Here is a 23,406-nt window from a genome sequence, read left to right as displayed (position 1 = left end):
CCACCTTTAAATGTTACATCATTACAGCACAGGCCATTATTGGTTGAGAGTTTTATGAGCAGCTCCGTTTAGATCCTTCAGAACTTCAGCGAGGCTGTGCAGGAACAGAAATCTTTGATGGTGCATTACCCTGAATCAGGCCCCTCATTCAGTTATGGCCGCCTTGAGGGTCTTTGTGTTGTATGTTATATAATCCCTGCAGCCTGGAAAGGCCACAGTAAGAAATGAGGACATGAGGGAGTAGAAACTTGTCAACTGGACAAACAAACACAGTGATAGAAATAATTGAGAGCAAAGATCACTTCATCAAACAATTTCAGCAATTTCTGTCACAGTTTTTGTCCCGAAGTAGATCTTACTTGAGCCACACGCTGCGGAAAATAGTGCACATCTAAACTGTAAGGAGGGCGACGAATGAGGTCGGTTTAGTTGAATATACTTAACAAAAAAATAACTAAGTAAATGACTGCGGCCGTTTCAGTTGTATTTCCCATAATGCACATCAAATCAGAAACCAATTTAAGCATCCACCAAACTGTATACTAGGGAGGCGTTCATGAGCAGCACTCGGGGAACATCCCTTTTCTCAAATTAGTATCCCTTCGCCAACTGCCAGCATATCCACTTCAAATCCCCCAACCACCCTCAGAGAAGCTCACAAATGAGGCAATTAAATTCAGGGTTTCAAACTCTTTTGAACTGTACCTTCTGTGTGAATCCTTTAATATTTCAACTGTGGGTTGTAAAAAAGCTCAGGGCTTTTTAGTACCGTGGTCTCCCTATTTAACGGGGACCACCAGCTCGCTCTTTTCTCTGTCGCTCATTTCCTGAGGGAGAGAGGAAGAAAGACGTAGGGAAATGAACGTTTCAGCTCCAAATGCCTCCTGTCTGTGATTCCTCTGTCAAAGGGAAATTTCCCATGTGTTTTCAAAAAAGGGATTAGCCGCTCTGGACACCCTCGCTCCAATTCCCTCCTCTGTCCTATCCCATCTAATCTCCTCTCTTCTCAGGCCTGTGTCTTTAGTAGGTTAGCCCTGGATTGAGTTGACTGTGATCCAATTAGCATCGACCACCATCTGAAACTGTACATGCGTGTCTGTAATACAAGTATTTGTCTCTTGTTGTGCTTCATTGAGCAAAAAATGTATTTCCGTGGCGTGTCTTGTACAGATATCACTTCAAGTGCAGTCTGAAGGACTTAAAGCACTAACTGTTTTGCGTGCATGTTTTTTTTTTCCCACAGCTTTTTCGTCTTCTTCTGATTGCGTTCAAACGTTCGACGTACCCCGGGTGGTTAATGCACACACTGCTTTCATAGAAACACACGCAGGAGGTCGTGCTTTTTGCAGACGTGATGCTGCAGGTGCCAACAACTAGATGAAATCAGATTTAGCAAGAATGTGCTGTAAAGCGAAATGATGTTGTGATTACACTCTGGAGAGTAATTGTGTTTACATTCTTTCACTTACTGTGATGCAGACTTACATACATGCGCAACTAGGACCGGATTCAATACCGAGTAGGAGACTACTGCTGTGCAATCAGCGTGTTTATGTTGTTTGGTTTGCTGTGACAGAGGGGGCTGATTGCAGCGAACAGGTTTGCATTTGAAGGGCCATCGCCGGGTACGAGAGGACTTCAGTGGAGGCCATTTATCACTGGGCCGTGGCTAAAGTTGCCAGGATCTGATCTAAAATGAATGAAGACAGACATATTGAGAGCTACCGTCTCTGTTACGATAGTGATATGATTTGAATTTCCCCATCAGCAAACCTGCCCACCGCCCCTTCCATCTCCTGCAGTTTTAAAATTGAGCACCAGAAGAGCTAACATTGAAAAATAATTTATTTCAGAAATGTACTGTGATCATATATTCATTCAGATTCTGCATGATAAGCTTTTGTTGCGTACAATGAAATCACCCCACAGAGAGAAGAAAAAAAAAAGAAGTAGATGATTTTTTTTTTTTTTTACTTTTAGTTTTTTGTTGTTTTTTTTACTATGGAAACTAGGAACACACCACTGATTTGTCACTATAGCGTTATGAGTGTGCCCGGCAGGCGGCCGCACGGTGCAGGCCCTCTGTGGCGTTAACTCCAGGCAGGTTTACAGTTGCTGCAGGACAGTCTCTTTATAACCAGACACACAGTGAATGATCTATAAAGCTTACACACAAGAAGTGTAATCACACGCATACCAACACACGCACGTGTGCACAAATGCATTAGCATTTGGGACGATACACTCACACCTGAATAGTACAGAGCGGTTGATTACACAAAAAGGGGACAGAGGTGAGGCAATTCAATGACATCATCTCTCGGGTGCAGGCCCGGTGCTGCCCCTTGATAGTGGTCAGTGATAGACAGGAGTTATACCAGCGGGGGAGGGAACAGATAAAAATCCTCTTTGTTTCTTATCAGAAATCACAAGGTTAAACATTTGAGCGGGACCAGGAGCGGCGCCCAGCAACGTGACGGTCCCACGCTACTTCGGAAAAAGTTTTTGACACTCGATTCTCAAAGTGTTTTCAGTAGACGTGCAGAATGAGACAGAATTTGTTTTCGAGCCGACAAAAAGGGTGGAGGGAAAAAAGTATGCAATTGAATTCACTGCACATGTCTGTCGGGATTGAAAGATCGCTCTCGTAGCGCGAGGGCCAGCCGTTACTACGCACCGTCAGCAGTTCAGTCACGAGTGGTGCCAGTTTTCATAAATAAGTGTTTTCTCTATCAAGGCATCTTTGATTCACTGTAACACACTCACAAAAAAAAAGGACTTTAAACACTTTCACTTTAACAGATATACACTCCGATATCCGAAGGGTCCCTCAGGCACAGCACAGTCACTGACATTTGACCCGCCGCGGCCAAACTGTTGTCCGACTTCTCAATCTGTTTGTGCGCTCCGGGCCGGACAGCACTTCCCATCAAAACACACGACTGTTTCTCCAAATGTTAACTTCAGACTCTTCCAGCCCGCATCTTAAAATTTGTTTGATTTGGCATGAATTCCACATCCAGGTCTGTCTTTTTTATCTCGTCCTCCCCCCCCCCCCCCCCGTTTTTCATAGTTTTTACATCCAGGCCATCCAAGCAAACGCTCGTCCCTTAACTTCCGCAATATGGTTCCATTGTGCCTTTTTATCAGTCTCCGTCTCCACTGACAGGATTTTGTCTTCTAGGTACATCTACTATATATATGTATATTTATATGTGTGTTTCCAAAGATTCTTGTGACTTTGTACAGAATCAAAGAGATTACCATTCCACTGTGGTCCAGAAACGGTAACCAAAAAAAAAAAAAAAACAACCCAAAAAAAACAGAGAGGAAATAAAATGTAAGAAAAAAGTCATGCAAATAGTTCAAATAGCAAAAACCAAAAAAAGTGAATTGATGTTGCAGAGCAAGCGGATTATTTTATCAACCCGTGAGAGAAATCAAAGTCTACACTGGCACACTTTCACACATTACACCAAAAAAAAAAAAAAAAAAAAAAAAAAAAAAAAAAAAGTGCTCCAAATAGTCTCATAGTCCACATGTATCCAGGCTTCATAATAGAATTAATGTGAAATAAAAGAAGAAAAGAAAAGTAATGCAAATTACTCGGTTGGGTTTGACTGCGCTTTATGTAATGTTATACTCTCCTTCAATGCAAGTTGGGTGGGTAGATATTTCCAGAAATTTTTATGTCCTTTTCAGCGTTTTTTCACACAAAGGAGGAGAAGCCAGCGATGGGGGCCCGCGAGCCTGGAGCTAGACTGCTGGGGGGCCTGTAGAGGGTGCTGTGCTGGCTTGGGGGGTTGGAGCTCTGCTGGGAAGGGGTGGGAGTCCGGCTACCTTTGGGCCTAAACAGGCTGCCCTGGCCCTGCGGCTGGCCCTGGGCCTGCTGAGGCTGAGGGCTCGGAGAACTGAGCTGGGGTGGCAGCGGTGGTAGAGGAGGCAGCGGCGGCGGGGCGCAGTGATCTGGCTCACCCGACTCAGACTCGGTGTAGCTATAGGCCTGTGCCCGAGATATGCCCTTCTGCTGGCGGCGCCAAGAGTTGTAGTAGGTGGGGTCGCTAATGTAGTGGTTGACGAAGGAGTGGGTCTTCTGCCGGTTGGGGTCCACCTCGTACTCACTGTCGCTTCCCTGCAAGAGACGGCAGAAGAAGGAACATTGAGCGGCGGAGTCAGAACGGGAAGGCTCAGCAGTGTTTCCATGGGGAGCGGTTAGAGATGCTGAAGCTATAAATGTAAATGAACATGAAGTTATTCAGTTATTCTGGGCAGAGTCACCAATTCACAATCATCCCTTTCTAAAGAACACACACATGCACAACACACACAAACGCACATTTACAACACAGCACGAGTACGTCAAGAATGGTCAGAGATGGTCAAAGCATGATCACTGAAGGATGACTTGTTACTGAAGCGTGCACTGAAAAATGGATCATCGACACAAGATGGCAAAGCTCAGTTTATCTACAGCATTTTAACCAGTCAGTCACTGACATAAGATCTGTGTATCCACACCACGCCAGCAAGGTGGGGTTTGGCGTCCTACAGCACAGTGTACCACATAAAAACCCTTAATGGGAATCTCAGGGAAAGGCTTGGATTGGGGGGGGGGGGGGGGGGGGGGGGGAGGGGGGGGAAGTTACAATAGGAACCAGTTACCTATCAGATTTTTTCCAAAATAAAACACATTGAAAGCAGGCAGCCACAGGAACCTCACCAAATGCAGTGGAAGTGTATGTAGGCCACCTGTCCCATATGAAAACACCAGCGCCTCCTATGGGTGAACAGAACAATGGGGTTTTACAGCACATCACCATTACAGAATGATTCAAACGGCCCAGTCATGACGACGATCAAACTATGTATACATATATATGTGTGTATATGTGTAGGTCCTTTGTGCGCCATTGTGCGTGAATGGAACGAGAGTCGGATAAAAGCTGAAAAAAATAAAGGAAACAGAATTCATTTTAAGAGTTCACTAAGGAGGATGGATATATATATATTTGTTGAATTCCAACTGAGCCATCTGTAAAGAAATGACCATAATCCTCAGCACGTTCTTGTCACCGACCCTCCACCTATCTGCCGGCTGAGCTGGGCACATCAAGGAACATCCCATGTGTCGGACCAAAAGGCAACGTGATCACCGAACGCCTGGAGAGCATCGGTCACGGTCAACTAATTGCAACAAAGGCCGGCTGCCAATTGGCCGGCCAGTCTTTGATTAATCACCAGGCCACGGTGAACTAATGCACAGTCCACTTTGCCAAAATTGTCACAGGACGATTTCTAAGAGGGAACTTATAGTTAGACAGACGTCTGTCTTTCTTCCTCTTCTGCTCTCTCGCCTGTGATTATGTTCCATCTTCTCATAAAGGAAACGTGGCTGCTGGCACGCACTCCTCGAAGAATACTCTCCAGAGCACAGATCTTTTGCTGGATATTGCGCAGCACATATGTGACACATATGGCGGTGGTCTCAGATTTCCCCCTGCCTCGATGTGGGTTTGTGCCTCCTGTGCCAAACCCCCCCATATAAAAGGCTTTTTCTCTTGTCGCATGTCAGTGGAGTTTATAAATGTCCAAACAGAAAATGCCCGTGTTGAATTAAAAGAAAAATGCTCTGGCTTGTTTTTTTTTCACCCTCTTTGATTCTAAACAAAGGAAAGTACCCCCTCAACCTCCAATATACACACATGCACGCACACACTGTCCTCCCCCCTTCTTTTCCTCAAATTAATCAAAGGCAGACGTTGTGCACAGCGATGTTTTCTGGAGTCGATCACAGTTATTACATTTTCCGTTCCTTCTTTTAAATGAACTCTTTTTTGAATACATACATTCCTTGTTGCGGTGCGAGATGCATCGTTGTTTCATGCGTGTGTTTGTGTCCATTTGTGACACTGTTGTAAACACTTGAGGCCAACCAGCACTGAAAAGGCATTCCAATCATGCCATAGTGTTAAGCAACACAACAACGCCACAGCAAGATCCATTCACGGTGGACCGAGGAGACACACCGAGACACTTCAAGTGGTATTACCTCACTCTAAAAGAATTAACACTGCATTGGGAGATTAAACACCACCTTGGTTGTGTGTGGTGAGCTAGTGGGGGAAGAATTGACTCGGTGGATTGCCTCCTCTGCTCCTGTGTTTTGGTGCTTGGACGTGAAGTGTGTGCAACAGATGTTCTGACTCTGTGCACAAGCACACACCTCGGAAAAATTCACCCTCTCTTTTGCTTTCGATTTCATAAAAATAACTTCATGATGCAGCGTCATGGCAGAGAATCTGCCTGCGGGCCAGCGTGACAGGTAGGGCAGCTCCTCACTTCAATTCATTACAAGATAATTACCAGAGCAGAATTCTGTGAAGGGAACAGGCTTCTGGGCATGAAACGCAGCGCTGCACTTCAGTCTCCGGGGAACCACCATCTTGTTTATGCAAGGGTAAGACAGACATATGCCAGCCTGCCAGTGTCAATTATTAAACATTTTTTCATCATTACAATGTTAAATTAGCCAGAGAAACAGATCTAATTAACTGGAGGAACCTCTTGACAGTAGTTTATTTTATCAGCAGCATAATAAAGTTGCAATCTTGTTTGTGTTTACATTTGCTAACAATGTAGGAAGAGGAAGGAAGTAAGGAGAAACCCGTAACAGTGGCGGTGGAGTAAGTATGGGCCAACAGTGCTATTTGATGAAGAGGGTCGGATCATTATCAGCACGAGGCAGATGTTCAAACAAGCTATCTCAAAGAACTTTGACCTTTGACCTCACCATATGCTTCCATCATTCCTGCTTTTCCTTGCAATTACGAATACTTAAAAAAAAAAGTTAAAAAAGTTTGAATATTAAACTTAACTAATAACTTTTTTTCTATATATAGTAGCACAACAAGACTGAAAAATCAATGAAACAAACAAAAATATTGATGTATACTCCAATACAGCAGAGTGGGTCAGTCCTTTGTCCTTTAGTTATGGATTATTTCAGAGAGAAGAGGTGGGGGGCTGTCCATGTCACTCTCATTGATGAAGTGAACACAGCAGGGGGTGCCCGGGGACAAAGACAATAACAATATATGTGGAGCTGGAGGGGGATTAAAGTCCAGAGACATTCACAATACATGTTATTTTTTTTCCAAGCTATTTCTGGGGTAGATTAAAAAAATAGGAAAAAAAAAGAAAGAAAAAGGACTGAAGGACTAATGGGAATGAGCAGACGTGTTTGTGGCTGAAAACAAAGCTGCTGGCTGTGTCAAACCAGGGAGATCGTCCTCCTTAGCAGCTTCAAACCCCTCTCGATGTTTTGATACTGAATGTTGATTCATCAGAACAATAATAATCAAAGGGTGTGGGGGATTTTCTTCAGCATTAGTGGGCTCACTTGAGAGCAACAGAAACATGTGTATCTATTTTGCGTTTTCCTTCAGCAAAGATTATTAGTTTTCATCTGTGTCATCCGTCCTTCCGTCCACGCTTGTGTGTGCCATAAAGTGATTAAATATTAATTCAAATGTATTTGGGATCACAATTGGCATTTATTCTGGGTTATGACATCATACATCAGACTGGGTCCGGTCAAAACAAAGCGGTTCGTTGTCACTAGAGACAACCCAAACATCTCAGACAGTATTCTCAGTTGAGCCGTGGCCAAAAAAGCTACAGTGGCTCAGAGAGAGACGGCGAGAGAAGAAGAAAAGCATGTGAGAGCGAGCAGACATTTTCATGTCTCTCTGGTGGAATGCCACTCTGCTGAGAGAGCATAATCTACAATCCGTCTCTGAATCACAGATGAGATCATTCGTCTTTGCCTGGTTTCGGCCTTAAATGAAACACAAAAACGGTGCAACAGAGACAAGTAAGAAAGCCTGTACACTGAAGGAAAAAAAAGTCAATAGGTATCTACCTGCAGGGGAGCAGAACAGTAATGGTGGGCTTGTTGTGTTGCCAAGTCAATGTTAGCTTCCTCAAAATCCCCTCTTGAGGAGCAGCACAATAGTCAACTTATACCTGCTGGCAGAGGCCTCTGGGATTAATGAGGACGGACAGCACAAAGGCATACTGATAGCTCGGAGTTATCCGCTCAATAAAACTTCAAAGAGCATTCCTGGATTTTTCCAAAGCACCACTGGGTGCTGATACGGTGGGCTGTCAGAGGCCGTGGAGCGATGGCGTGACAGTCGGACCTCTGTGTGTTTTCAGAGCTAACATCAGCGCCTCGAATGTGCAGCACGGGAGCGGCCAGGCGGTTAGTACACTCAGGCCATGTTTGACATTACACAAGTGCGAATGGTAGATATGTCACACAAGCGATGAAATGTCATTTGAGGGGATTCTATCATACTGCGAAAGGTCCTGTCCATAGCAATTCATTGGAGGGAGATTTTCATTTGATCTGGATATAGGACTTAGGCCTCGATAAGGTCAGGTGGGGAGAGATTTCTGGCTGTGGAATTCACACTGGAGACATATTTAGCTGAGAAATATTCCAAGATAATTTAGGAAATGGCTCCGATGAAGAATTCCTGGATGAAAGAAAAACCTTGAAGGAAGTCTGAAAGCCAGAGAATTCAGGACCGCTTTCCGAAGGGCTGCAACGTGGTTTTACCCTGAACCACAGCGTATCTGGAGCATGAGGTGACACACAGAAACAGACACGACATATATGCACAGAGGGGAGGAGACGATGTCGAAAGCACAAGGGGGAATAAAGGATAAATCCATAGTGAAAAAATCAGAGACACAAGGGCCGGCAGCGCACAGACAGATCAATGGAGAGATAGAGAAATGCACAACTTAGCAATAACACTCACTCAATGGAAAAAAAAAAAAAGCAGTTTAACTCAGCTCTTAGCAGATGCCACATGTCAGGCTTCCTAGCAATAGTTGTTAGCCATGTATTTGTCCTGGCAGGGTCTGCTCAGAGGACCCCCAAAATTTTGATTGAAAACTGATTGAGCTCCACCACAGAAGAAGAAGCAAGTTGGAAAGCCAATAGTTTTGTACTGAGAATATAAAAATATAAAATAAAATAAATAATCAGGAAAGAGCAACATCCAGCTCTGGAATAAATTCTGTTGTTTGACTAAAGAAAAACAAAACAAAACAAAAAAAAAAAAAAAACCTGCTGTGGCTGAGTGCAGCAGCCTGAAACACAGGTGGATGTTTGGAGACAACATTGTCCACAGGTCACTGCCTGTGGAAAAAAAATAAAAGAAAAAAAGCTTTACAACCAGTGAGCAGAGCCATTAATCTCTCATCTCTCCATGCGCGCCGCTGTGGCTGCACCTCTGCAGGTCAAATGCAGCCAGGTGAATGACAGAGAGGACCCCATGTGGACGGTATGAACTGACACAACACACCGAGCAGCCGACAATGCTTGAACTGAGCAGTGACTATGTGCAACACAGACGGGTACACAACACAACAGATACACACTTTATGCCGACAGACAGTGGACGTTTGACGAGACGGGCAGAAGAGGATAAGCTGCTACTGCACCTGCGAGTCTGAGATTTCAGAAGGTTTTTCAGTCAGGCTGCTGCTCTCCGCTGGGATCAGGTCGTTGTACTTTGTGCTGACATCTTCGTCCGAATAGTGAAGACTGCCTGGACTGGGTCTGGGAGGGGACCTGGGGAAAGGATTGATGGGAATGATTCAGCAACACAACTATCACCATAATTGTCTATCGGTAATTATAATACTGTGCTCTGAGATCTGTGAACAAGGTCATCTAAATAAAGTCAGACGGAGCGACTGTAATACAGTCAGTTGATCAAACAAATGTCAGGTTTATAGCCCATTAAGACACCGTCACACGGGGTAGACCCATGCCAAGGCCTGCATGTAAGGGTCAGACCAAGCCAGCCGACCGTCCACCGTGACCCGTGTTGAAAGTGAAGTTGCTACTGGGAGCAGAAATGAATTAGTTTTTAATTATTTGTTGACAGGCAGTGACCGCCGGGGCCCGCCGCGCCCCCTTTATTCATTTATTACACCAGCCTGCTGGGACAATTTTTCATATTTTACTCCTGTTACCATTTCAACCCTCTCACCCTCCATATTTTATGTCTGTCCCTTCTACTATCAAAATATAAAAGCTACCACAAAAAACAACAACAAAAAAAAAGAATAACTGCTTTGTTTACAGCCTGCGCAATGTTCTTTCTATATTGATGTCGTCCTTGCTCTTAAATCTCGGTAATTACTTTGCTGAACGCATTGATTTCACAACAGACAGAAACTGTGGGAAAAAAATGCAAATCAGTTTTCATAATTATCCTAAAAAAAAAAAAAAATAATAATAATATTTTAATTTGCATTCAGAAACAAAATGGAAGCAGATTCTCAATGACTCTACGTCATTTAATGTCATTTAAAGTCCAGGAAATGACAGCGAGCACTCCTTCTCAAGTTCAAATGTATCAGAGTCTGTATGTGTGTGTGTGTGCTGGGTTGCAGCTTGATGAGAATCATGGGACACTCATGAGACAGTAGCCTACAGTCAGTCTCTCCTAGGATGAATGATTCCCCCTGATTCGGTCCTCACTGTGGGATGTGGAATGTCAAACCACTGGGCCCTTGTGACTGAATTATAAATTGAACTTGTGCGGCGCTCAAGGGGTCATTACACAAACGGCGGCCTTAGGATTTTCCTCTGGCAAATGTTATCAGAGCCTGCATGAGCAATGGCATGGATTAAACTGTCAGCGGTCCTGTGGTGATTCAATATGTTGCTCAGGTGTGAACTTAAAGAGTTTAAGTGACGTGAATGAACACAAGGAGGATGCTGGAAGGGAGTGTTTGAGGAGAATGGGGTCGGGGAGAGGTGCTGAGGGGAAACTGAGCTGAAAGAAAGAAGGAATGAGGAAAAATGAGGGCTTAAATACTAGAAAAACAATTCCTAAAATGGCGCGCTCTTCCCAGGGCTCCTTTAAGTAAATATGAGGGGAAAAAAAAAAGAAAAAGAAACCCTCCCTGTGCTTAAGCTCCTCCGTACTTTCCAGTGTCCCCAGTCCTGCTAAACAAACACCCATCTGTTTCTGCTGATTGGTGCGGGTTTGGCTGAGACCAGTGGGACATACTGATTCCTGTTGACTTTCCAGGCCGCGGTATCGGCCGCCAGTCGCTGCCAACAGAGCTGCTGCTTTGCACGTCGGAAAAAAAAAAAAAACAAGCCACATTTGCATAAGCATTTTCCAAATAAACATGTTCTGAAAGCATCTCAAATATGCTGTGGGTGAATTCCAGCAGTTTTCACAAGGGGTGGCGTTTTGAATGTAGAAAGAAAAACTCCACGGGGAAATCACAAAGCAAGCTGTAATTCAATTACCCTCGATGAGTTATATTAAAACTAGATTAAGGGGGTTAATTCATTTAATTTCAGTGGAGGAGTGAAAGGTGTAAAACAGGGAGCCATTTATTTACAAAACGCACAATGCATTTGTGTGGTGCGTCTTAGCATCTGTATGTTTGAGGTTGTTGAGCAGTGCTCAAGAGTCTGGAAACACAGGATCACAATCTCATATCACACAGAGCAAATATTTCTGTATTTCTGAAAGTGCTGGATCACTCTTAATGAAATGTTGGAAACACATATCAAGATGGAACTGGGCAAATACTATAAAGAAAATTACAGCAATGACTAATTATTCCAACCACTGATGACTGAGCAAATTCATTACTTACGCCAGAAAAGAGATGCCAATTGTGTATTGGTTTTTGTATAGCTCATGAATTCATCTGTATCAGCTATATATTTCCCGATATTTGACAGCTAATATCATAATCTATTTTGTAAATGAATGATCATGAATCACACAAAAAGTTTTTACTCTTTTGATATATTCATCAATCGGCTAATCTCTACAGTAAGATGAAAACATTTGTGAGCATCTCTAACAAGAATGACAGCTCTAAGATGCAGACCAGCTCAAAAACAACATCACAATCGAGTCCTAATCATATGTCTTATTTCCTATCTGTGCTTTTTCCCAGACGGCTTCTTCACTGTGACCTTTATCAACTCGGATTCCTCAGCGGTTCTTGTCGGGGAGCCCCTTTAAAATGCGGTCAAGACAAATAGCCGAAGCCGATCTGAGGAGATGCTGTTCGCACCCGCTTGGACATTATGATGAACTGCCTGTTTAAAAACACAGAGGAAGATCAGCCCACTTCCAGCCCTCCTCCTTGACCCGTTGTCGAGCGAAGCGTAAATTATTTATCAGCTCTCTTGCAGAGAAGGGTCCACTTAATCCCCTCGTAGCAAAATTCAGTCGGTGGTACGCCGGGGGACGGAATGAGAAACCAGGGGGGTGAAATCAAATCTGCCCGCGGTCTTTACTCATTATCAGGCTCTCCTCTTGCTTCAGATGCCTGTAGGGACTTATTAACATGTCTGTGGTGTTCTACAGCTTTGTCACTCAGGAGTGTTTAAAACCACGTTAATCTACATTGAATTACTTCACCAAGACCTCTTTAAACCTCAAACTACGGTGTCAGGGTCGGCTTCAAACTTCTTAAAGAGAGTAATACAAAGCCACACAGGAGTGATGCTGTTAATTTCTCCCTCTGTTTAAAACGCTCCTCTACGGGATGAGCACTCGTGTGCTCGGACACTGTAGGCTCATATGGCTGTTGTATGTAAGTGTAACTATTCTGCAGTGTTAGAGAGTCATATCGGCAGTTTAAGAAGTGAGCGATTAAGATGTCACTTAAAAGTGAACTGTATTGATTTCGCCTCGACGCTGATTGAATTCACTGCCGTGCATGTTGGCCCGCACATTAAGCTCTGGACAAAATGATCCCCGCGCAGAGCAAATCTCCATCCAAATTCAGCTATAGATGGCATTAACTCTGTGACATGGCTCCGAATTCGAACGACTTACAGCAGGATTAAGAATGTGTTTGATTTCTGATCCCGGTATGAAGCCGAGGACTTCATCCCGCCTTTGGTATTCTGAGACCGGAGATCAAGACGCGGCATTAATCTATAATCGGAGGCTCAGGTGTTGGGATTTTTGAGTTAAAAGAGTGATGATCCCGAAAGTGCATCTGCGCATTCTTTTACCCTCCCTCACCCCGGCCCTCCTGCCTCCCTCCTCCCTTCAAGACGGCAAATATAATAGGAAGCTGCCTGGAAGCTGCTCAAAGACTCAGGCCCTGCTTTGATCTGTCCTCAAGGTGACACTCGCTTGCACAAACACAGATGCACAATTTTTATTTAGCACATTCTCATTCGCAAAACAATGAGGTTTTTATCCTATGGATTTGGAGGCTGATGAATATGCACACACAGAGGAGGCTCAGAAGGAGCACACCTGTCTCTTCCAGTCAGAATGATACGTATATTCATATAAAATACACTCACTGCTTCAAAAACTTCTTGACTGCACCGGTCTCTGAAATCCACCTCTTACCTAAACAGGAATAATCTAGAGTATACAGTCTGATCCTTACTTCCTCAGCCCCTTAGCACATGTCAGTCTGAGTGATTGGCTTTAAACAAGGCCGTTATCGCCACATGCTGAATGTCCTACAGCTGGAGAGTTGAACATACAGAAGCTCATTAAGAGAAAATCGGTCTGTTTGCTTCTTTTTTTTTCTTTTTTTTACAATAATGAGAGCAGAATTAAGATTAAGTATTTTTCCATATAGCTGAAGATGTTTTCACATCTTGTCGTGTATAATGCTATTGTTTTACCATATGGTTACTTCAGTCTGGCTTTACGTTAAGCCTGTAAATAAAATTTGATCAGCACATGCGGATTTCTGACCTTGTATAGACGCCGTTCTTCCGACAGAAAGAGTTCTTCACGGAAAGCCGTCGGTTGTTGAGCTCCAGGGCCGGGAAACGTCCTTCGTCCAGGCTGACCATGTCGCCGTGGGTCAGCGCGTTGCAGTTGGAGTTGTTACCTGGACACACGTATAGAGACACTGTGTGACCACAGGCCAGACGGACAGGGAGGTTAGCGTGTGGGAGGATGAATGGAGCCTGATCGATGACGAGAACAGTGAGCGATATGACAATTCATTAAAAATGCCTTTTATCATTACTCCAAGACTAACTGGATAAACCTTGTTTCTGATTTCCAATTAAATGTCCTGCTACTCCTTTTCTTTTTTGACTGAAAGCAATAATTAATCATTTTGGGAAATGTGCTTATTAGCCTGCCCAGAATTAGATGAAAATATTAATACCACAAACATGAAGCTGGAGCCAGCAGGTGGTTCACTTAGCATTGAATAAGCTGAAGGGAAACAGCGGGGTGAAGCTGTCTTGGGGTGTCAATTAATAATAGGGATTCTTGGTGCCAGTAGTTGGATTTTGTCACCTTGAGCCAGAGCAAGGCTAGCTGTGCCCCTCCAGTTTCTAGCCTTTGTTAGCTAAGGCAACAGACTTTTGGGCTACTTTAACAGAGATATGGAGCAGTATTGGCTTCCTCCTCTGACTCTTGGCACAAATGAAACAGCTCCATGTCCCAAAATGATAAAATGAATTCTCAGACCTTACAGCTTTATTTTAAAGTAAAATACCCAATTACAAAGAAGAGAATTTAGAAAATGAAAGAAATAATCAGAGCACATAAACTTACAATTTACAGGTAATGTAATGCATTAAGCAGACTACAAAAAAAAAAGCAACAAATGACACAAACTAGCAGAAATGCATGTTTGAAAATACGTCAGACTATGATAAATGAGCGCACCTCCTTCTGTAAACACTGTCTGTGCATCGCACAAAAATGGGCAGTAACACGGCTCGGCTCCAAGTGTCCCTTGCGATTCATCAAACAGCTCCTTTGAGTAGATTAATGTTTCGAAAAGCCAGTGCTCGCCATGTTACAGGTTAAAAACACTTTCTGTCATTCTAAGACTGATGGTGGGGGGTAGCAGGACAGGACAGATGCCCTCCTTGGTTGCTCCAGGGCCGTTTGAGGTCAATTGGCGGTTACGCAAACACGCAGAGAAAGAAAAGCTGCTGGGTAGGTCCAGCGGCCTGGGCCAGATTCCTAGTGGAGGCTTTGAGAGCGTCTTTGTGTCAGAGCGAGAAGGAACCTCTTGTTTTTCCTGTCAGTCAGGGAATGGGCAGTGACCCGCAGGAACCCCCCCCTGACCACCCTTCCCATCTCCCTCCCTTCCTCCGCCTGGCAGCTAAACAACCGCTGCAGAAGTGCTGAGCTGAGGGAAATACCCGCTGATGTCAGAGCCACGCTGAATGGACAAGTATGCCCCCCTACTCCTCCTTCCATACTCCCTCTCCGCTTTTTTTGTTCCCCTGCTACTCAGCCAATTATCTGTTTCATTGAAAATCAGAACATACCCCTCTCGCATAAAAAAAAAAAAAAAAAGTTTTCTCAAGTTTACTGCTCTGTGTTTGAAAACTGCAAATCATCAAATCCCCCACATAGAGCGTTCGGAAAAGTCAAGTCATCGGATTCCCGTCCTTTAGTGCCAATGGGCACTACACTAACACACTAAAGCCTCCGTTTGATTGCGAAATAGAGAGAACTCACCTGATTCGGACTTCTTGGAGTACTTTTTGCTCTGTCCTCTGATAATGAGGATGAAAACCAGCAACAGGATGAAGATGAGCCCCACCAGAGCCACCACAACCAGGAACCACCACTCCTCGTAGAATGGTGCCACTTTTTGTGCTGTGCGAAAAGACGGGAAATTGGAATTCACTGCTCTGAAAAAAATCTGTGCGACCTTAGGGAACTTAGTCAGAAAATTATGAAACTTAATTTATTCCTTCACCAAATATATAAAAAGCTCACCAGATATAGACGGAGAGGGTAGACTTGGAGAGCCGTAGCCGTAGTCGTTCACTCCAATCACACGGAAGTCATAACTGACGCCCTGCTTTAGGATGTCCATGTTGAATGTGTGTAAAGTCGCTTCCTTGGGGATGTCTTTGATTAAAATATCCCACAATCCCTCATCTGCAAAGGAGGTTTCAAGTTGTAATTTTAGGTCTAAGGAGACTAGGAAACTTGCTAAACCGTTAAAACAATGTCAATATGTCTTTGTTAACAGCTTGTTTGTTTGTTTGATATAGGGCTCTGATCTGGCTGGTAGCTCCCAGGGGTAATTCATAATTCCAACAAATATTACACAATCCATCAATTTCACTGCTCTCGTAAAATTTACAGCAACCAAATCTACATCATAAATAGCAGCGTGGCCATATTTCAAATGAAGCCATGTTAGATGGCTCACTGCTGGCTTTGGAAATTCTCTCCGATCCCATTTATTACACGTTGCTGCTTGTAAACACCAGCGTAAGTTTTGACTCTTTTAATGGGCTACACAAACATAAACAGGCACCAGAGTTCATCTGTCACGGTGCTGAACTCTGGTGGGGGGAAAAAAGGAAAAAAAAAAAAAAAAAAGAAGTTTGAGATGCTGATGAAATTCGACGCAGAGACAAAAACAAGTCATCAAGTTATACGAGGCCTCAGCGAGTGATGGCCCTTGGCACACACATTAGAGAAGATGAGGGGGGAGATGGGGGTGCTGCTTTAAATGCCTTCATTGGCCCCTGGGCCCTGACCCTTAGGTATATGTTATCCTCCAACAGCTCTGGCTAATACCCATTAAAATGTAAAGCTCAGTGTCCCACCTCAATTTTCAGTTGAAAGTTTCGAAAGCACCCCCCCTCCCCGGCCCCTTCATGACTCACCAGCCATCCATCACTCCCTGTGCCCTGTCAATCACAGCTGACACAGGATGCCAATTATCTCAACTCTAGCACCTCGATCAATAAGCCATTAAAATACCAGGGACACTGACACCGGTGCAGCAGATGTTGACACCTTACACCTCTTTCCTAAATCAAAATCTCAACACGAAAGACTCTACAATTTCACGATTGAAGTGGTGATCATCTGGTTGGTATTGTGCGGCCGAGGCGTGGACTGTACCTGAAGGCCTGGCCTCGATGACGTAGCGTGTGATGGGAGCGCGTCCTGGGTCGCCACTGGTCCAGTGGATGGTCAGGGCTGACCCATAGCGTGTGATAAAGGGCTCTCCGGGGGGTCCCGGGGCTCCTGAGAAAGAATGATGACGTGTTTGAGTCAAGGCCGTTTCAAAGCAAGAATTAAAAACATTAGAATTTTCATTTAACGGACCTTCTCCCGGGCCGGTGGTGATGTTGGCCTCCACCTCGGGCCCATAGATGAAGGTTTTGGCCCGGATGCGGAAGTTATACGTGACGCTGTCAGCCAGGTCTCTGAGCTTCAACCAGAGGGGCCCGTTCCCCTTCACGTCCACCGTCACTGTCTTACTGACGCCTGGGGGGGAGGGGGAGTGAAGACAGTCGGCACAGGCCACTGAAGAGTCTAGACAAACACATCACATTTAGAGCAGGTCTTACACAGGCCAGGCAATGTTAGCGCACACTCACACGCACACGGGCAGTAATGGAAAAAGCAGTGGGAAACTTTGAATATTGGCACAGTGGTCACATATTATTTATGATGGCAGAGTAAGCTAAGGTTGCATGAAATATGAGCCGTTTGGGTCAAGGCGATGGTTAGCGTGCAACTCAAGGAAAATGCTCGCTACGAGATTATGATCATGCTGAGTTGAGTGGATCTCATCAAAAAGAAACGTTTTAACTGATAGTCCTGAATGATACTGAACAATTTATGAAGCCTTCATAGAAGCCAGCAGCCATTGTAAAAGTGTCATGACGAGGTGAGAGGGAGGGCTCACCTTCGACCGGCGTGCACGGCTCATACACCAGACGGTAGCCCTCAATGATGCCGTTGGGGAAGGTGGGCTCGCCCCAGGACACGTTGACCGAGGTGGTGGTCAGTTCACTGAAGTGAATGAAGCTGGGAGCGCTGGGAGCTGAAACGTTAGAAGGTCAAAGGTCAAAAAAGCACAGGGGTAAGAGCCAATGGCATGGATGTAGGAATTTTTTTCAGGGTTATTCAAGGTGCATGTTTGGCTGAGAGGCAGTGTTAACTAAAAATGTCTGAGCAACAGAGCTGCTGCTGAAGGGTTAGAATCACAGGAGAGTTGGCCTACATAATATTTGTTTGTTTGTTTGAGAGCATAATTTTTGCTAACCTGCACACAGTTTAAAAAGGTCAGATGTGGCCTAAAAATACATTCTGACCCAGGCCATACTAATTCTCAATCCCAGTGGCCCATTGCAGCTTGGTCGAGCTTGTGACACCGCCAGCGCTCACAAGCACAGCTTGTCCCACTTGTCTCTAAACTTGTCGAGCTGGAGTCGAGACGCTCGCTCGAGACAATGTCCTTTTGTCATCTACCGAGATTGGGTGGCTATTTCCATAATGCTCTTCCCTCCTCCCCCCTCATGGCGCGTCATTTGCTTCCCCCTCTCACGACACCGGCCCACAAGCACAACCAAGAGTCTGCCAATACCTTCTCTTTACTTCTCTGCTCGTCTGAGATGCACTAAAATTATATGAGAGAAAAATGGAGAGTTGTATAAGCGGGAAAGGGGGGATTGTGAAGACATAACATGCCAGACGGAAAACTTTCACCAAGAATGTTCATACCCTCAACTTTCCAGACAAAATAGGAGAATCAGTGCTGGGGTTTAGAGCGGGTTTGCTAATTAGGAACTTCTGCTCAGTGTGTGGTTCCGCTAACATCGTTTGGCATGCTGACAGTAACGATTAGCATGATCTTCATATTATATTATTTCCTCATGGCTGACTCATACTCTTTGAGAAAACTCTCAGGGTTCTCCAAGCTAACATCAGCAGCTACACCGCAACCACCACCAGCATATAAATGTGACAAATGAGTGAACACGGCTTCACGCGCTCTAAATTTTTCCGCTCCAGTCGTGTCGTCTTGTTTCCTCATTTGTTTGCAGCTTGTCTTGTTTTTCCTCGGCACCTCTCCATCATGCGTTCATTCATTACATACAGAAATATTCATTTTACCACCGTTGCTTGATTGCATCAGTCTTTGACTGCTACACTCATTCATGGAGAATAAGGGTTGTGCATGTTTATTGGGATTCAGAGCTGTGATTTACCTGCTTGCTGAGTGCGGCCCCTGGTGGGCGGGCTGCGGGGTCCGTCCCCGGCAGCATTGAAGGGGGCCACACTGATCATATAGGTGGTGTAACCAGTGAGATTCTTCAGTTTCACTCCTCCCTCGGGCATGAACAGAGTCCGTAGTCGCTCTGTCTCATTCTTGCGTTGGAACTCCCAAAAGTACACCTGCATGGGATAAGCAAGCATAAATAAATATTAATGTTTGTCTACAGACGCTGCTCAGAGACCACAACTATTTCTGCCTCTATAAAACTCAACCCCACTCCAAACTCCCTTAAGGGAGATGCACAATTTCATTTTATTCCACCGTAAATGTTTTCTTGAGCAACAAACATTTCATTGAGCAGCCCCTGTGGAGAACAGTGCCGGCTAAAAGTGCAAAAAATGTGCATTTAATGGTGATTAACATCAGATATATGAGGTCCCGAGTGTACCACAAGAACACTGGAATATTTATATTATGATAAAAATGGAACACAATATTGTTATTTTATGAAGAAGTGAGCCAATTTAAAGTGTTGCGTCTGTGCTCGGAGATTTAGATTAAAGCATCGACCTTGTAGCCTTGGATGTCTCCATTCTGGGCGTCGACAGGTGGAGGGTCCCACATCACGTCCAGCTGCGTGGCTGTCGCAGACTGAATGGCCACATTCTGGGGAGGGCCTGTGGGCACTGTTGTCACACAACCAGGACATTTAAATATTCATTTAAGCGTCTGTTATCAGTAACCTGGACGTTGTGTAACCAGGTAGCATCATATAAAGCGAATCATTTGAAAATGTGTTGACAAGAGCAGCAGCTTTATGAAACGGCCTAATCTTCGTGCATTAAAAGCAATAATATTAGGAATTAACTAACAACTACTAATAATGAACTTTTTAAACATATATAGCACCTTTCATACATAAGTAGTACAAACTGCTTTTCAGCAAAGAAATGACATTTTATGGAAATACATAGAGGGGGAACTACTTGAATAAAAAGCATCAATTTAAATTGAGACGAGGCAGTAAAATTTTTATGAGAACAGACAAAATCAAGATTAAAATTAACTGAGAATGGATTAGATAGACAGCATAAAATCGGACATTAACCATTAGCTATTAAGACTAATAGCAGCTTCTAAAAGAAAAAGTGCTGAGCAGTGTGAAGCAAAAAGCAAAATATCAGGATGTGTCAGAGTGAAAAGGTAAAGAGGTTTTCTTTAAAGGTACTCAGCAAGATGCTTTTTATTACATCGACCCAGAATTTTTCTTTTAAAAAGCAGGGAAGCAGTGAAGCTTAATCCTCATTCATTAAGGCCTCCATATACAAGGACTGCCAGTCCAGAGCAGAGCTTCTTAGTTTGAGCTGTCTGGTGTGTAACTTTGTGTTCAAGATGGTGTTGACTGACATGGCAGGAAGTGTACATACCTGCTTCTCCCACAAACACCTCCTGCGGCGGGCTGGTCGGGCCCTCGCCCACGGCATTGTACACACTCATGCGGATCTCATAGCGCTTGTGTTTACTTAACTCTGCAAGTAGGAGTAAACAAAAAAAAAAAAAAAAAAAGAAGTTTGGAATTACATTAAACGCCTCATCGTGAATCGCACTTTTTTTTTTTTTTTTTTTACTGTTTTTTATCCCATTTCAGAGGAGGAACAGTTCCCTATCCACGGCTCTCACAGTCGCTGAACCAAAGAGGAGGTCAGTCATCCTCCTCCAGATGCCGCAGGCAATCAGTCAGCAGCACAAGGACGTGATTCCTAACTGGCTTCCCCTTACAATAAATTTTCTAACGTTAGGTGAAAAAAATTCTACTTTGTTATTCATACAGATATTCTGCAACTGTGTGGTTGTCGAATGGTTTAGAAATATGTAACCATCTGCTTTTTGTGTGGCTCATCTAAATAAACAGATGAGTGTGCTGGACTGGATGGGCTTGTGTACTCAGTGTTAACACCAATGTGATGTGAATATAAGCAGCCAAATGTTGTGTTAATTTGTTTGATACTCTGTTTTTCCTGTATCGCCATTGAAAGCAGCGCGAGTTCGCTCAGGCATATGGCAATATTCAAGGAAAGTCTTCTTTTTTCTCCCATAATTAGCTTGTGGATTGAGTCATTTTGAATAAACAATGGTGTATGTTGTGTTTTTGTGAGTCAGAGACATCAACACTTACTGTCCAACTCATACTGGGTCAAAGTGGAGTCGCTCAGATTTCGGATGCTGTAGGGGGCTGCAGGGGCAGAGGGAGAAAAGAAGTGATAAAAAAAAAATATATATAGAAGGTAAAAAAAAAAAAAAAGGTGAGTGGAGAGACAATAGTATTAGTGTCCCAAGTCTAATATTTTCATCATTGAGAGGGGCATCACTGCTGTCATAAAAAACCCACATAATCACAGTGATTATCGCCCTGAGTGAGCCCCCAGAATGACTCAACGAGGGTGAAATTATGGGCTGAGTAGCGCGGAGCAGTAGAAACAGAGCGGCTCCCAAGTTACACCTAATAATAGCCTGCAGCTGATAGCTACTAATCACAAGATGAAATGTTTTACTGTGAAGTGTCAAGACCAGCGGGGCGATTTTGGGAAACTGAAATGGCGTGCGTGAACGTTTTCGGCGTGGTGGAAATAATGGTGCCGCTGACACATAAAGACTATGTCGGAACAATAAACCACGGTGTAGGGCTTTTTATAACTGTGTGAAAGTGTTGGAGAGGTAAAAAAAAAAAAAGAAAAAAAAAAAAGAGAGGCCCCATTTTTTTCAATATACTTCTGCTGAATGTGTTGTGATGTGTGTTTCATATCACATGCTACACATTTGCAATAAATGCAACATGGCTGACTGAAATGTTCATGTCACATTGGGAAATGTGTTTGCGTAACAGTGGGAGCGGTTGGAGCGATGCCTGTTGTGTTTATTCCTCACCGGAGAGCTCAGCCCAGGTGGACACGCTGGCGATGGTGTGAACGGAGTAGCTGCGGAGGCGGTCATACAGAAGCTCACGATATCGAATCCGAAAGCCCAGTAAGATTCCATTGATCTTCTCCTCGGAGGGGGGCTTTGAAGGAAAAAGTGGTGGTGGGGGAGGTCAGGGTTAAGATCTGCTGTGGCAGCTCCATGCTGAATTTTTGCTCCTGAAATAGCCTAAAATACTTCACATGATGAGGTCATAGAAATGGATCATTTCACATTGTCAGGCGTTTTTTCTTTCAAACTTTCATCACCGAGCGTCTCCGACTAAGGACGCTTACAGGAAGTAGAACGCACACACTGAGAACAGAAAGCTGCACTATGACTGAGCTCACCCACAGGTGAGCAGCAGAGAAATCCCCCCATGGTTGAACATGAGAAACAAAACCCAGAGGGCAGAAGCAGAGAGAGAGAAACAAGCACCTCTTTATAAACTTAACAAGTGTTCTCTATAAAAGATAAATTGTGGCTTGGTGTCTCTTGTTTTCCTCTTTATGATCCGTTAATTCAGGTGTGAGTGTGTTTTTGTTTTGTTTTTTTATTACTGAGAAGCGTGTGAAACATTCACTCTGCACGTACGTGCCTACCCTAGGTGCTGCCACAGCCTTTCATTAGAGGCCACTTTCTCAGATCTTCCTCGTGGATTTTGGGAACAATGAAACATTAATAACACCTGAACATGACGTCTTGTCTTACCTGCCAGCGGATCAGCACAGATGTCGTCGTGTGCGGCGTGACGGAGAGAATGGCAGGCGCTTCATCAGGTGCTGTGGGGGCAATAAAAGGGAGATAAATGAGCTAAATTGACCTGAAAATGTGCATAATTCAAAGTGCTCAATCCACCCATGTGCAGTGACTTTCATGGAGCACAAAGGACAACAAAAGCTACAAAAGAACAGCCACAGACAGAGGAGAGAAAAAACATTCTTATGTTGTTAAAGACTGGGCAAACTTTCAAACTAATGTTTTAAAGCTGACCTCTTGTCTCACGGTAACTGCGAGCACATGACATCAACAAAAGTGCCAAAAGTGTCTGCATCACTACAACAGGGTAATTCATGCATTCCGCTCTTTTCCTTGAAACAGAGCAAAGCCATTCTTTTTTTTTTTTTTCTCCACGTTGGTGTTAATGTCACAGTGTGCGCAGTGCACATTTAAGATATTAGAATATTCAACAAACAAAGTTTCACCTGGAAAAAGGATGTTCACTCTTACCGTCCTGCAGAGTTGTGATCGCTTCACTTTCCTCGCTGTATTCACTGTCACCGATGTCATTGGTGGCTTTCACTCTGAACTGGTAGGATGTAAAGGGCTTCAGCCTTGGAGGAACGGGAAAGCACATTAATCTCGATGATAAACTATGGCAGCGGATCCTAAACCTTTTAAACC

The 23,406-nt window shown here is 44.1% G+C and overlaps 1 protein-coding gene across 2 annotated transcripts in view; it reads right to left on the bottom strand.

Moving 5' to 3' along the window:
* Window positions 1–3,524: 3,524 nt before the first annotated feature.
* sdk2b (sidekick cell adhesion molecule 2b) overlaps window positions 3,525–23,406 on the bottom strand; it is a 227,546-nt gene continuing 207,664 nt past the window's right edge. Inside the window, exons 31-45 of one of the 2 annotated variants that reach the window (XM_029527583.1) lie at window positions 23,233–23,336; window positions 22,714–22,784; window positions 21,973–22,105; window positions 21,224–21,280; window positions 20,475–20,576; window positions 19,618–19,733; window positions 19,040–19,226; window positions 17,734–17,871; window positions 17,148–17,357; window positions 16,941–17,066; window positions 15,795–15,959; window positions 15,531–15,671; window positions 13,791–13,929; window positions 9,517–9,646; window positions 3,525–4,132 (exon numbers count right to left, since the gene is read on the bottom strand). In XM_029527583.1, coding sequence (XP_029383443.1) covers window positions 3,710–4,132; window positions 9,517–9,646; window positions 13,791–13,929; window positions 15,531–15,671; window positions 15,795–15,959; window positions 16,941–17,066; window positions 17,148–17,357; window positions 17,734–17,871; window positions 19,040–19,226; window positions 19,618–19,733; window positions 20,475–20,576; window positions 21,224–21,280; window positions 21,973–22,105; window positions 22,714–22,784; window positions 23,233–23,336 — 2,242 coding nt within the window. In that variant the 3' untranslated portion in view covers window positions 3,525–3,709. The remainder of the gene's footprint in view (window positions 4,133–9,516; window positions 9,647–13,790; window positions 13,930–15,530; window positions 15,672–15,794; window positions 15,960–16,940; window positions 17,067–17,147; window positions 17,358–17,733; window positions 17,872–19,039; window positions 19,227–19,617; window positions 19,734–20,474; window positions 20,577–21,223; window positions 21,281–21,972; window positions 22,106–22,713; window positions 22,785–23,232; window positions 23,337–23,406) is intronic. The other variant, XM_029527584.1, reaches the window with a different exon arrangement.

Source organism: Echeneis naucrates, chromosome 19, assembly GCF_900963305.1.
Source record: "Echeneis naucrates chromosome 19, fEcheNa1.1, whole genome shotgun sequence".
Lineage (NCBI taxonomy): Eukaryota > Metazoa > Chordata > Actinopteri > Carangiformes > Echeneidae > Echeneis > Echeneis naucrates.
Note: the sequence above shows the minus strand (reverse complement) of the source record. Positions and strands in the feature narration are given on the sequence as shown.